General features: G+C 58.7%; 2 protein-coding genes across 14 annotated transcripts in view; one reads left to right on the top strand and one right to left on the bottom strand.

The window, feature by feature from the left end:
• The window catches only part of GSE1 (Gse1 coiled-coil protein), a 151,986-nt gene that overhangs the window by 132,694 nt on the left and 5,383 nt on the right, over positions 1-13,909 (top strand). For 11 of the 12 annotated variants that reach the window (XM_064273697.1, XM_064273695.1, XM_064273692.1 and 8 more), the window contains 10 exons: positions 2,470-2,645; positions 2,948-3,145; positions 3,810-4,001; positions 4,408-4,700; positions 5,294-5,621; positions 7,763-8,352; positions 9,259-9,371; positions 9,459-9,729; positions 11,311-11,424; positions 12,184-12,537. In XM_064273697.1, coding sequence (XP_064129767.1) covers positions 2,470-2,645; positions 2,948-3,145; positions 3,810-4,001; positions 4,408-4,700; positions 5,294-5,621; positions 7,763-8,352; positions 9,259-9,371; positions 9,459-9,729; positions 11,311-11,424; positions 12,184-12,537 — 2,629 coding nt within the window. The remainder of the gene's footprint in view (positions 1-2,469; positions 2,646-2,947; positions 3,146-3,809; positions 4,002-4,407; positions 4,701-5,293; positions 5,622-7,762; positions 8,353-9,258; positions 9,372-9,458; positions 9,730-11,310; positions 11,425-12,183; positions 12,538-13,909) is intronic. The other variant, XM_023558100.2, reaches the window with a different exon arrangement.
• The window catches only part of GINS2 (GINS complex subunit 2), a 39,644-nt gene continuing 31,163 nt past the window's right edge, over positions 5,429-13,909 (bottom strand). For both annotated transcript variants that reach the window (XR_002787721.2, XR_010318830.1), the window contains exon 7: positions 5,429-7,237. The gene's annotated coding sequence lies outside the window, so the exon portion shown is untranslated. The remainder of the gene's footprint in view (positions 7,238-13,909) is intronic.

Below are 13,909 nucleotides of genomic sequence, written 5' to 3'. Positions count from 1 at the left end.
CTCCTCACCTGCTAGAATCGTGTAAAAGCCGTGTTGGGGCTGGTGTGCTGGGAGCGTCTCCTGGAACAAGGCCCTCCTGCAGGTGCTCACCACCTCTGGCCCACAGGAATGGGTGCTGGCTGAGCCCAGGGGGTGCCTGGGCAGGTGCAGACAGCCCTCTGCGGGGTTGTCCTGTGCACCCAGAGTGGAATTCAATCTGCTTTGGGCCTGGCATCCATCAGGGGTGCTGCCCTGGTACCTGGAGGCCTTGGGCTCCAGGGACCCCCTTCTCTTCCCCAGGGTATCCGGGACCCTCCTCCCTGTCCCAAGAGTGTCCAGGACCCCCTTCCTCCCCAGAGTGTCCTGGACAGTGCTGCACCCTTCCACCCCTCCCAGACTGTGGCACAGCAGCAGCTCCTCCCTGCCCCTCAGTCAGAGCCAGTCAGTGCATGAACTGTGTGGGTGCCCTTTGCACCGCTCCCCTTCGCTGACGCTGGGCACTCACCCACCCAGCTGGCCCTGGGCATAGCAGGTGGGGGTGTGAGGAGGTGGCCCCACAGGGTGTCACTGGGGGCATTTAGGAGGGTGAGGGTGATGGCGTAGGCTGGGGGCATACCTATATGTGAGCTCCCGTGCTGAGGCTGCACCCTACTTTCCATCCACATCTGTACAGTCACTCTACTGTGCTATGAGAGGTGCCGTGGCTGGCACGTTTGCCTGAGGCACAGGGCCTGTGTGGGATTTGCGTGGGATCTCCTTCCCCCATGTAGGCTGCATGGAGACCTGGGGCCTGGGCATCTGGCCCTGGTGTAGAAGGTTCCGTGGAAGACTGGGAGGTGGGAGGTGTGGGCTGCAGTCTGGCTCTGATCAGGGTGTTGGTGTGCACACCGCAGCCTTGAGCTCCTCCTCGGGCAGGTCAGAGGTTGCAAGCCCACGGGACCCACCATGAGCAGAGGGCCCGAGCCAAGTGAGAGGAAAGGGGGCAGATGCTGCTGCTAGTTAGGATTCTGACGAGTGGGCCCAGCTCTCAGTCATCACTGGCATGTCCTCTGACGAGCTGACAGCAGGGCTGGGTGAACGCGCTTGACCAACAAGTCCTTCCTGCCGGCTCCAGCTGTGCCACTGGCTCACTTGCGCAATTTAAATCTTGTGGGGCATGTGCTGGGGGTGTCACATCTGCCGATTCCAAGATGCATGGGCCTCTGGAATAGGGTGGTTGCAGCAATCCTTCCCACATGCTGACACAGATCAACTCAGGCAGGAGAGCCCTGCTGCCCTCCGTCTGCAAGGCTCACAGACGACCCATAGCAAAGCCAAGGAGAAAGGGACCATGAGGAAGGCAGGAAGTCTCCATGTTTCCATAAACCTTCCCGGGAGCCCCCTGAGACCCACTGAGGTTGGCGAGGAGAAGGGTAGAGCCAGGCCCCCTTGTTGCTGGGCTTCGGTGCCCTGGCGCAGTGGATACACCAGGGACTTGGGGAGGACAGACTGTCCCTCCCTTCTGAGCTCCAGTTTGCCTCTGCTGACTGCAGCAACCAGACCTGCCTCAGGGGCATCGGGGGGCTCGGTGTGCAGAGGTCCCCTACTCTGCTCAGAAGGCTTGGCTGGGCCCTGGGGCAGGTGGCCACAGGTGTATGATTCCCTGACACCTCTGGAGGCCTGGGCCTTCCTCGTCCTCATTTTGGGGGATGCCTGGGGCCTGTGCCCAGGTGGCATCCGAGACTAACGCTTGCCTTTTGGACCTTCTCACTCGGTTCCTTTTCCACGGCCTACTTCCCCAGGGTGTCCACACAGGTGACCTTTGACCTGTGGCTTCTCCCACACACAGCTTGCAGTGTCCTCCACCTGGGCTTGGGGTGGCACCTTGGAGCTTCCTCCTCTTCCCTTTCTTGTCTGGAGTGGCCCTTCTCTGGTGTTCCTGGGGTCCCCCTCCCCCAGCCAACCCTCATCTGCTCTCTGTCCACGAGGCAGAGCAGGCTGCGTATGCGAAGGTGTTCCCAGGTAGGCCTGGCAGGTGCCAGGGCCACTCAGGCAGTGGCTGGGAACAGACCAGCCTTTTCAGCCCTGGGCAGTGCTGGCTTTCTGTGGCCTCTCGATAGGGCAGCAAGGGCACCATGCGTGTGGGGGTGGCAGGCAGCACCCCAGATGCCTGCCTGGCCCTGAGGGGGGTGCCCTGTGCTGGCAATCAGTGGGTGGGTGTTTTCCACTGCGGGTAGAGCTGGTGCCTGGGTCAGGCTTGGGACCTGGCATGACCCCAGGTTCGTACCAGGAGAGCACAGGTGTCTGAGGCAGGTGTGGCTGTTCTTCCACCCCTCCTGTGCATCATATCCCAGGATATGCAGACTTGGCGGCCCTGGCCCTGCGGAGGAGGCCCCTAAAGAGAGCCCTCATGGCATCGAGAGCCTTCTTTGAGCCCAGAGGAAGACAGTCGGGGTCCACCCGTGCCGGCCATGAATCCTCTAACCCACACTGCTTCATCCCTGTCCCCAGCAGGATGCTGGCTCAAGGGGTGGCAGCAGCAGCCGGGAGCGCCTCATTGTGGAGCCCCCACTGCCCCAGGAGAAGGCAGGCGGCCCAGCCATTCCCTCCCACCTCCTCAGCACCCCCTACCCTTTTGGGATCTCCCCCAGCTCAGTCGTCCAAGACTCCCGCTTCCCACCACTCAAGTAAGTCCACGGTGGGGGAGACAGGGCTAGGGAGGGCACACGGGCTCCAGGTCAGGGCCAGGCCCACCTGCGCCTTCTCCCATACTTTACAGCCCAGCTGATGACTGCTCTCCATCCCTGCCTGTACCCTCTGCCCTTGGTTCTCAGGGCTGGGGCCTCTCCAGGCTGTGACCCCTGGAGCAGTTATTGCCCCCTGCCCACCTCGGAGCATCTTGGCAGTGGGAGGCTGGGCTTGTCCTTGAGATGCCTCTCTCTGCTGGTGGGGGGCACACGGTTCACTGTCTCCTGTGTCCCACCCACAGCCTGCAGCGGCCCGTGCACCATGTGGTGCCGCCCAGCACAGTGACTGAGGACTACCTGAGGAGCTTCAGGCCCTACCACACCGCCGAGGACCTGCGCATGTCCTCCTTGCCTCCGCTCGGCCTGGACCCTGCCACTGCCGCAGCCTACTACCACCCCAGCTACCTGACCCCACACCCCTTCCCACACCCTGCCTTCAGGTGAGCTGAGGCCCAGACCTGCCCCTACGTGCCACCCCCCCACCCCCCACCACTGCAGCCTCCTCCCTGCATACCCTCCTGTTGAGGTGCCTCATCTGTAAAGGGCAAAATGAACAGCCCCCACCTGTGCCCAGCCTGAGTCCCCTGCACCCCCTCGGCCCCTGTGGTGGGAGACCACTCCACCGCCCCCCACCCCCCACCGTCTGAGCCACCCTCTCCCATCCTCCTCTATTACATCAGCCCTGCTGACCACAGAGCTGCTGGCAGACGGTGCATGGGGCTCAAGTATGTGGTGGGGGGCGGGGGTCCTCTGCTCCACGGCGAAGCAGTGCCCACCCAGGGGAGGCCCCTGTGCCAGGCTTCTCAGCGTGCCAACTTGGCCCATCAAGTTTGTGGTGGGCCTTAGAGCCCCAGCTGTCTGTCCTGCACAGCCCCTGGCAGTACTTGGTGGTCCTGGTCAATGGGAACCCTGAGCTGCTCGTGGGCGGGGGTTCCTTACTGCAGGGCACCCCTCCACATCTAGCGAGCTCCAAGATGGACACTCCTGGCAAGTGTACCTGGTAGAAAGGCCAAGGGCGTGAGCCAGCTCCTGTTTGTTTCTCTTGTCTTTAAACTGGGGTGCACATTGGTGTACCATGCTCATGGCTGCTGTGTCCCTGCACAGGATGGATGACTCCTACTGCCTGTCAGCCCTGAGGTCCCCCTTCTACCCCCTGCCCGCACCCAGCTCCCTGCCCCCGCTGCACCCCTCAGCGATGCACCTGCACTTGTCGGGGGTCCGCTACCCGCCCGAGCTCACCCACTCATCCCTGGCTGCGCTGCACTCCGACCGGCTATCCAGCCTCAGCGCAGAGAGGTGAGCCCCAGCGTGGGGAGGTGAGCCCCGCACACGTGGGCCATGCTGCCCCCCTGCAGCAGAGCAGCCAGCTGTGTGTGCGACCGGGCGGCTCCTTACCCACTCAATCCCCTGTGTCTTCGCACACAAAATGAGGGCGGGGTAGTTGAGGCTTCAACACGTAGTTGTAGTCAGGCTTGTCACAGGCTAAGGGGACGGTGTGCTTAGGAAGTGCTATAACTGGCTCTCTTGGGCTGATCTCTTCATGGTGTGACACAGGGAAAGGGGGGTCTGCTTAGCTCCCACCGCTGTTCAGGGTAGAGTGCTTTTTCATGGCGAACTGGGCCAGGGTGAGGGCCTCCCCTTCTGTGGACACCCCTGGTTCCCTCCCACAGTGCACCTCATTGGACTCTCTGCTCCCCCTCAGGCTGCAGATGGATGAGGAACTGCGGCGGGAGCGAGAGCGGGAGGCTGACCGGGAGCGGGAAAAGGAGCGTGAGCGTGAGAAGGAGCGAGAACGTGAGAAGGAGCTGGAACGCGAGCGCGAGAAGGAGCGGGAGCTGGAACGCCAGCGGGAGCAGCGGGCCCGAGAGAAGGAGCTGCTGGCTGCCAAGGCATTAGAGCCCACCTTCCTGCCTGTAGCTGAGCTGCATGCACTGCGAGGCCTTGCTGCAGACGAGCGGGCCAAGCCCTCGGAGCAGCTGACCCCAACCCGCACAGGTACCAGACAGGGGCATAGCCTGTCGGGGTGGGGGAGTGGTGAGCGGGCAGGGGCGGTGACCAGCTGGCGAGGTTGGCAGTGTCTGGGGACTGGCTCTCCTAGAAGGCCCCGATCTGCGTTTGCCGTTCCCACAGTGCATACATTCCTGCCAGGGCCGGCATCACTAAACAGTCGAGGTGAGTGTGGGTCACCATAGTGTATACCACACCGGTGCACAAGTAGTGCCCCTTGAGAGCAGAGAACAATATGTGGTGAAAAAATTGGGAGTGACAAGCTTTGAGGTTTGTTTTTGACGTAATTTACTTCATCGTACATCCTTAACTTTCAGCAATGGTTGTGTTTAGCGGCCAGCTTCCACAATTCCTGAGAGTTTCCGTCTGCTCATGTAAGCAGTGCGAGCTGGCTCTGGCTCTTGGTGGGCCCAAGGCCCTTGGCTAGGCAGGACGTGCTTCCTGAACATGTCCATAGGCCCTTTGCAAGGGTCCGGTCCTGGCCAGGGGAAGACCCTCCTGCAGCGCACTTGCTGCTCTGGGTGGTTGACAGGGGCAGGCACTGGGCCTCGTGCGTTGGGTGATGGTGTTTTCCCCCACAGAGAAGCTCAAGGAGGCCGGCCTGCAGGCGCCCAAGCCCGTGCCACATCCCTTGCACCCGACGCCTGCCCCACACCCCGGCGTGCCCGGCCTCATCTCCAGCCACGGCGTCTTCCAGGCACTGCCCGGCAGCAGCGCAGCCGCAGCACTGCTCATTCAGCGCACCAACGAGGAGGAGAAGTGGCTGGCGCGACAGCGGCGGCTACGGCAGGAGAAGGAGGACCGGCAGTCGCAGGTGTCAGAGTTCCGGCAGCAGGTGCTGGAGCAGCACCTGGACATGGGCCGCCCCCCGATGCCAGCGGAGGTAGAGCACCGGCCTGAGAGCACCAGGTGAGGCTGGATGTGGGCGTCGAGTGCTGGCAGCATCTATTGAGCACCTGCTGTTTGCCTAGTGTCCTGCTGTGTTCTTGCCTGAGTCACTTCTTTTCGCCTTCTTGTTATAACCCCGCTTTGCTGATGAGGAAGCTGAGACTCTGAGAGGGAAACGAGGCAGCTAAGCCCAGGCCCCAGTGGGCTGCCCAAAGAACATGAGGAAGGAGCTTTCTGTTCCGATCAGTATCTGTCCTTCCCAGGCTTCGCAGCCTGGACTTTTTAAATTTTTAATGGCAGCAGGGCTTCCTTTTGTTCTTATTGAAATAAAAAGTTAGCTTTATTGTTTTTATAACGAAAATATACCCATTTCTCAAACCCCGTGATAAAAGACTCCTGGGAGGCCCTCTTTTCCATCTTGAAGCTCTTGGCTGCCTTGGGCCAAGAACAGCAGCCCGGGCAGCTCTGGCCTGGGGCTTACCCACTCCTCCAGGCCTCCTGTGAATAGGGTGGCCTAAGACCCACAGCAGGGGGGCTGGCTGGGGACTCAGGGACCACAACCCCTCTCTGGGCCTCAGTTTCCCCATCTTTGCACACCAGGGACAAGCAGAAAGGTTCCTAAGCTCCTTTCCCACTCAATGCCCAGTGGTGCTACCCAGGACAGCAAATACTAGGCACTCTGGTTCACAAAGTCCTCGTGTGTGGGTCCCTCCTCTCCTCCTGTGTTCTCACAGGTCTGTGCTGGGGGGCGGCACCCAGCCCCTCCAGGCAGCTGCCCTGACTGCCAGTGGTCTGGGAGTCGCGACGGGAGTAGCTTAGCTTCTGTCTGGGTTTAGTCCAGTCTGCTGGGTGAGGCTACCCCTGCCCTTCAGAGTCCTCACCCAGGGAAGCAGAGACTGGTCCTTGGCGGGTGCCCTCCTCTGCCTGTAACCTGCACAGCCTCAGCGGGCCAGGTGCTACCAGGAGGCAAGGTGTCTGCTGGAGCTCCAGTACTCATCACAGGAACATGAACTCCGCATTACGACAGGCGGTCCTTGTGCTCTGAGCTAGAAAACCACTGAACGCTCAGCTCCGGTGCATGAAATATTTATTCTGCTAACAGGTTTTATTCCTTTGCTGTTTACTTAAGAACCAACATTTTCTTGATATGGTCCCCTTTTGTACTCTGCTGACCCTGAGGTGCAGTGGGCATTGGGTTTCTCAGCTTTGTGGCCTGTGGTCAAACGATGCTCCCCGGCCAGGTGGGGAGAGGGCCCTGGGGCCTGGCCGCTGCCTGTAGCCTCTGCCCCTCTGTCCCTCAGGCCTTGCCCCAGACTACTTGGGCCAAATGTACATGCGTGCTCCTTAAAAATAAACTTTGGGAAAACAGTACCCCAAACAGTCTTTTGTGAGTTGGGGCTTATTTTAGGTGCACTGAGGGAACAAGTCATTAGTACGATGTTGGGCAAACTTGCTGTGGAGTGGGGTGGTTCCTGGTGCAAGAGGCTTCTTTCCTTGGACTGTCTTCTGTGTGGACCCAGCTGTTTGCTGCCTGGAACACTGGAAGCTGGGCTACAGCGAGGAGCCTCTGGGGCACTGCTGTTCTGGCCAGGGCCACTGGGGGTCAGCAACGGCAGCCTTGCTCTCTTGTTGCTCTCCTGAAAGGAAAAGGGGGTGGGGACTAGTAGCACCTTTAAGGAGGCTGGCCCACCCCCCATTATTTGCCAATCACTTGGTACATCTAGAGGTGGGTGCCACGCAGACCCTGTCTTCCACATGAGCCACATACTCTGCTGTGGGCTACGGTGAGGGTCTGTCCTTAGGAGACCCCAGAGAGGTTTGGAAGGCAGAGTAGAGTGAGCATGGTAAGGGCGTGATGGAGAAATAGAACAGGAGGTTGGGTCAGATCATACCTAGGCAGCTAGGACAGGCCATGACCCTCCACTGAGCCTCTGCATCTCTCTGAAAAGTGGGTCTTTAGACACGTGCCTCACATGTTTGAAGAGGAAACGGAGGGGTGTGTAACTCGGTGTCAGATGGAGCCCAGCTGCGTCATCGTCCCTGCGCTTCAGTCGAGGGGCTTAGAGAAGGCATTTCCATCCCCTTGCAGTTCTGGCTCTCTGGCCTCCCCTTCCAGGTGGGGCCCTCAGGCGAGTCTGATGGCATCGTATGTTCACTTCCAGGCCCGGGCCAAACCGTCATGAGCCAGGCAGCCGAGACCCCTCGCAGCACTTTGGTGGGCCCCCACCCCTCATCTCGCCCAAGCCTCAGCACCACACAGTGCCCACAGCCCTCTGGAACCCTGTGTCCCTGATGGACAACACTCTGGAGCCCCGGCGAGCCCCTGATAGCCACCCTCTGCACAGCCACCCAGGCTCATTGGAGCCCAGCCGCCAGGCTGCCGTGCCGCTGGTGAAGGTAGAGCGAGTCTACTGCCCGGAGAAGGCTGAGGAGGGGCCCCGGAAGCGAGAGGCTGCCTCCCTGGACAAGTTCCAGCCGCCGCCACGGGAGGCAGGGAGCCTGGAACACCCGGCCTTCCCGCACGGGCCTGGGCCCTTCCTTGCCGAGCTCGAGAAGTCTACCCAGATCCTCCTGGGCCAGCAGCGGGCCTCCCTCAGCCAGGCTGCCCCCTTTGGGGAGCTGGGCGGGCGGCCCCCAACACAGCGAGGCCCCGACCCAGCCTACATCTATGACGAGTTCCTGCAGCAGCGCCGCAGGCTGGTGAGCAAGCTGGACCTGGAGGAGCGCAAGCGGCGCGAGGCCCAGGAGAAAGGTCAGTGCCTGCCCCGAGTGCTTTCCTCAGGGGTGGGGGTGAGCAGGGCAGAGGCCGGGCGGGTACCAGGCTCCCTGCCTCTGGCGCCAGGTAGTCAGCAAGCCCCAGGTAGTGAATTCAGTACCTGACATCTGGGTTGGGCAGACTGCCTGTGGCCCCTGCTGCCATACACGCTGACCCAAAAAGCCAAATCAAAGCTGTTTGTGAAGACGCTCCTACAGACATGCCCGATTAATAAGTGATGAGCACAGGCTAATAAGATGGCTTTAAGTATTAATCGGATAGTGTGACAGGGCTGCCATAAACTGCAGGCCAAGGGGGGCAACAGCAGGCATTGCTCAGGACGGGGCCAGGCACTCTTTCCATTCTGATGCAACCAGCAGCTCCTTGGGTTTCCCTGGATGAGGGCAGAGAGAGGAGGGTGTAGACCCCTAGCAGAGACTGGGGCTGGGGGGAGAGTCAAGGCCTCAGATCAGTGGTCTTTGCTCTGGCTGGTCTCAAGGCTCTAGGGCCTGATCGAGTGCTGAGTACAGCCCAGAAGCTGGAGGCTGAGCCCCAGGTTGTGGGTCTAGGCTGAGTTGGGGGCCTTGAAGAGGGACTCCGCTGCTGTCCTTTGTGGGGGGGTGGGCCTGCTTTGTGTCTTTGGGAGGATGGGACCAGTATAAGCCTGGCCTGCCCTGGGTGGGGACCCAGCGGCTCCTCAGGAGGGAGTATGCACAGGTGCTGACTGGCCTCCGTCCCTGCCTGACACCCCTGGGAAGCCCAGGACTACTGGGACCAGTGCAGATGTCTGCCTGGTGGGGTGGGTGCTCCCATGTCTCAGGGGAGTCCCACTCACATGCACCTCCAGCAGGGGCACTGGAGAACTGATGCTCCCAGCCTGAGCAAACCCATTTCCGCTACCAGGGTACTACTACGACCTGGATGACTCCTACGACGAGAGCGACGAGGAGGAGGTCAGGGCCCACCTCCGCTGCGTCGCCGAGCAGCCGCCCCTGAAGCTGGACACATCCTCTGAGGTCTGCGTCCCCATGGTGCTCATGGGTAGGACAGGGGCGGGGGCAGGCGCCTGCATTCACACTGACTTGTGCTCTCTCCCAATCTAGAAGCTAGAGTTTTTGCAACTTTTTGGCTTGACCACCCAACAGCAGAAGGAGGAGCTGCTGACGCAGAAGCGGCGGAAACGGCGGCGGATGCTGCGGGAGAGGAGCCCGTCGCCCCCAACAGTCCAGAGCAAGCGGCAGACCCCCTCCCCGCGCCTGGTGCTGTCCACCCGCTACAGCCCCGACGAGATGAACAGCAGCCCCAACTTTGAGGAGAAGAAGAAGTTCCTGACCATCTTCAACCTGACACACATCAGTGCCGAGAGGAGGAAAGGTGAGGCCTGGGCCCCACGGGGTCGCTGGGTGGCACAGGCAGGCTCTTGAGATATGCTCGGCTAGGGATGTCTCCAGCCTCCCCATGGTCCATCCACCGTGCCCACGTCTCCACCTTCTTGTCTCTCTGCGTCGCCTGCCTCTGGGCCCACGTTCTCTTGGTCCACACGTGTAGGCACAGCTGTGCTTCCTGCATTGCCTCTGCATGGTCTCAGTCATTCCTTTTGCTGGGACTGGCTCTTTTTTGCCGTCAGTGAGAATGCGTCCTCAAGATCATCCCGGGAGCCCATGCTGTAGTTGCCATACGCACAGCAGAGACCTGCTTGTCCTGTCTGTGATGCCCGTACAGGCAGGCGATGCTCTTGTCGCTGTCAGACAGACAGCGCTTCTGAGCAGGTGAGGTCTTTGAGCAGAGGTTTGGTGCCTTCTGGCTCGGGACACTCCAAGCTGGAGTGGTAGCGGGCTTCCCCTCACTGCACTGCTGACATGGCGACTGTGTCCCATGTTCTGTGGCAGGAAGTCTTAGGGCCTGTGATCTGGTGGCCTGCAGCCCCCAGGCAGAGCCAGCTCACGCCGAGTGGGTGACTGGCCCTGCATCCACACACATTGTGCCATGGACCTTGGCTTAGGGGTAAACTTGACTCCACTCTTCTCTCTCTCTGTCTGTCCTTTTCCCTCAACCACCCATTTGCATGAGCTCCCCTCTCATACCTGCTTCCTTCTCTGGAAGAAAACCAGCAGGTAGCAGAGAGTGCTGAAGGGTCATTTAGTGGCTTTGTTTCATGATTGGGGTGTAGAAGAGTACTTTTTACGTTTAGCCAGTAAGCTGGAATTTTCTCTTTCCCTTTAAGGAGTAAAAACCAGTTGCCATGGAGTTGACTTCAACTCATAGTAACCCCAAGTGTGTCAGAGTAGAGCTATGCTCCGTAGTGTTTTCTATGGCTGAGTTTTTGGAGATAGATCACCAGGCCTTTCTTCTGAGGTGCCTATAGGTGGACTCAATCCTCCAACCTTACAGCTAGCAGTTGAGTGCCTTAACTGTTGGCTCCACCCGCAGACTCCCTTAAAGTAGTGACATGTTTGTCACCAGTGCAAATCTCTAGGCGTGGGCAGTTTTGTTTTTGTCTGGCTTGATTTCTGGAGGACATCACAGGTGATGCGGCTACAGGTAGCCCTGACACAGGCACGGCAGGTATCTTCCTCCTCAGTGAGGGGGTGGTTGTCATGAGGGGTGAGAAGGTACACACACGTGGCTGTACTTCCTGACCCTGGTCGTTCCTTGTGCTGGGACTGACTCTCCTTTCTTCAACAAGAATGTGTCCTCAGAAGCCCTTAGGTGCCCATGGCCGTAGTAGCTATACAGCAGCAATTTGGGGACTCGGCTATAGCACTGCACGGTGAAGGCTGAGAGGAGTCAGGACTCACTTTAAAGTGAAGGCTCCTCCTGACTGCAGACCTGGTAGCTCTTGCCTCTTGTTGGTCTCACGGTCTTGCCCTGTTAGTCGCAGCCGGGCTGGGACCTGACCCCTTTCCCCCAGAGTGGCACCTTGGCCTTGTTAATCCCGGGCTGCTTTCCTCACAGACACAGAGAGGCTTGTTGAAATGCTCCATGCCATGAAGCAGAAGACGCTGTCGGCCGCAGTGGCAGGCGCACTGACACACGCTCCGAGGGACAGTCCTGCTGCCTCCCTGAGCGGTAAGGCGCGGGGCGGGACACAGCCCCATTGGCCACCGCCCCGGGATGCCCGCAGGGCTGCCGGGGCAAGTGGCATTCCAGGCTCTGGTCCTGGTGGCTATGTCTTCATCTTGGACCTGCCTTCTGGAGACCGTGTTTCTCTGCACCCCATTCACGTGATGTGTGGTTTCCTGCAGTGTGAAGACTCTCCTTGGGGCTCAGAGTTAGGAGTCCCAGCTTCCCGGGTGTGGAGGCCTTGTGATCCATCCCAGCAGCCCACAGCGCTCTGCCTGGAAGCCTCCATCTAGGCCACTGCTCTCCTGTCTTCCCTCCATGGCACTCTCTCCCTGCGTCTTTGCCTTTCCGAACCTCTCCAGCACTTGCCTCTGCCATCTCTCACCATGCTTACCCCGTTTGTGCCTCTCCACTTCCTGAGTGGACCAGGGAGTCTGTTGTTCGACCCTTCTTCGCTCCTCATGGGTCTTCTTTCTGTTAGACTCTTAACTTCCTACCTCTGCGGTGGCCTGAACTCAACAACTTGCTTCTTCCTTCAGATCCTCTTCTTCTCGACACCTTCCTGAGGCGCCTTTCAAGGGTGGACTTGTTCGTAACCATGCTGTGTCTTCAGACCATAAAAATGTTCGCTGACCTGTAATTAACCATCCCCCGAATCTTTGGCTTCACTAGGTCTCTCCTCTGGTGGTCAGTGTCCATGTGATGGACACTTGGCATGTGAACTTGCAGTTCTTAACCTTTTCCCTCACTTTCTGTCTCTAAAAGAACCAGCCACGCAGCAGGCCTCCCTGGACACAGACAAGCCTGGCAGCATTGCTGCATCCCTGTCTGACGTCCCGAAGGCCGTGGAGCCTGTGAGACTTGAACCACTCCGGTCCCAGGAGCCAGCTCCTGCCTGCGGCGAGAAAACCAGACTGGGCGAGGTGCCTGGGGGCAAGAAGGGCCTGAGCCTGCTGCACTGCATCCGGGGCCCCGCACCCAAGGACATACCCGTGCCACTTTCGCACAGCATTAACGGCAAGAGCAAGCCCTGGGAGCCCTTCCTGGCTGAGGAGTTCGCGCACCAGTTCCATGAGTCGGTGCTGCAGTCCACCCAGAAGGCCTTGCAGAAACACAAAGGTAACTTGCTACTCCTGGCTCAGCCCTGCTGCCACACACTCTAGAGCGCCAGCCATCCCATGACTGTGGCTGCACCTCCGGGTGCCCATCACAAGGCTTCTCAGGCCCCTGTATGCTCCAGTTATATAGATGAGTCACTATAGAAGAAGCCCTGACTGGTAGGTTAGGTGGAGCCTGAGGGTCTAACAGCTCCCAGGTGATAGCAATGCTGTCTGCAGACCCCAGAACATTTGGCAAAAAAGCCATCTGCATGAGTAGAACCACCTGGTTTTAGTAAGGCCACAAAGTGAGGCCTTGCTGCATAGACCACCATGCGCTCTGTGGGTGGTACTTTCCCAGCACCCCCACAGGGTGGACCACACGTGCACTCTGGTCACAGATCAGTCAGCTCCCGCCAGAGCCTCTGTGATCATCCCCTCAGAGACGCAGGTGGGAAGTGTTGTTTTATTCCCACTGAGTCAAAAGCTAAGGTTGATTAGAAAAGAATCCTTAACAGTTGAATAACTATTGAGCATGGTAAATTTCTGTGCACTCTAATCGCCAGAAGAAATAATTTAGTTTTGCCAAAACCATTTTTAAGTTTATTACTAAAACCAAGCCAAACCTGTTGCCATCAAGTTAATTCCAACTCATAGCAACCCTATAGGACACAGTAGAACTGCCCCATGGGATTTCTAAGGAGCAGACTTTGGTGAGCAGCCAAGCTCTTAACCACTGTACCACCAGGGCTCCTTTTATTACTAGAAGGCGTAAAAAGCATTTTTTTAAATATACGTATGACAGTGATTTAAAAAAAAATGGGGAGGGGGTGCATTCTAGGGTTTTTGTCATGAATGTACTTGGAAGAATGCAATAGAAACATTTTGAACAGATGGAAACGGTCTCTCCTCCTAAGGATGGAGCGTTTTCCTTCCCGTGGTCTCTAAAGGAGAAGCTACAGTGGCATTGAGATCCTTGTAGAAACTCAGGGGTACCTGGTCGTGCTGCTTGCCAACACCATCTCCCCGAGGCTCCTTAGAGGCTTTGTCAACTTGTCTTACCTTTTCTACTTCACCTGTTTCCTAACATCATCCTTGACCATTTGGTCAGGAGTTTAAAGATAGAAAAGGCTGGGTCGTCCCTGCCCTGCCTGTTTGAACTGTACCCACTGTGTGAGGGCAGCAGCTTTCTGGTCTGCCATGGGGCTGCAGCTGAGATAGGCAGACCCTCTGTCTTTATGGGCAGACCTGTTCACGCAGGTCACTGCCCGAGCCAACACCTGGTGGAAGGAAAACACCTGAATACCTGTGTGCCACACTGCACATGTTATGATACAGTGTTATGATTGGAGTGTAGGTGTGCCGACTCAACACCCCAGACTTGCTGGGCGTCT

This window comes from Loxodonta africana, chromosome 21, assembly GCF_030014295.1.
Source record: "Loxodonta africana isolate mLoxAfr1 chromosome 21, mLoxAfr1.hap2, whole genome shotgun sequence".
NCBI lineage: Eukaryota > Metazoa > Chordata > Mammalia > Proboscidea > Elephantidae > Loxodonta > Loxodonta africana.
This window is presented reverse-complemented; position numbering and strand designations above follow the sequence as displayed.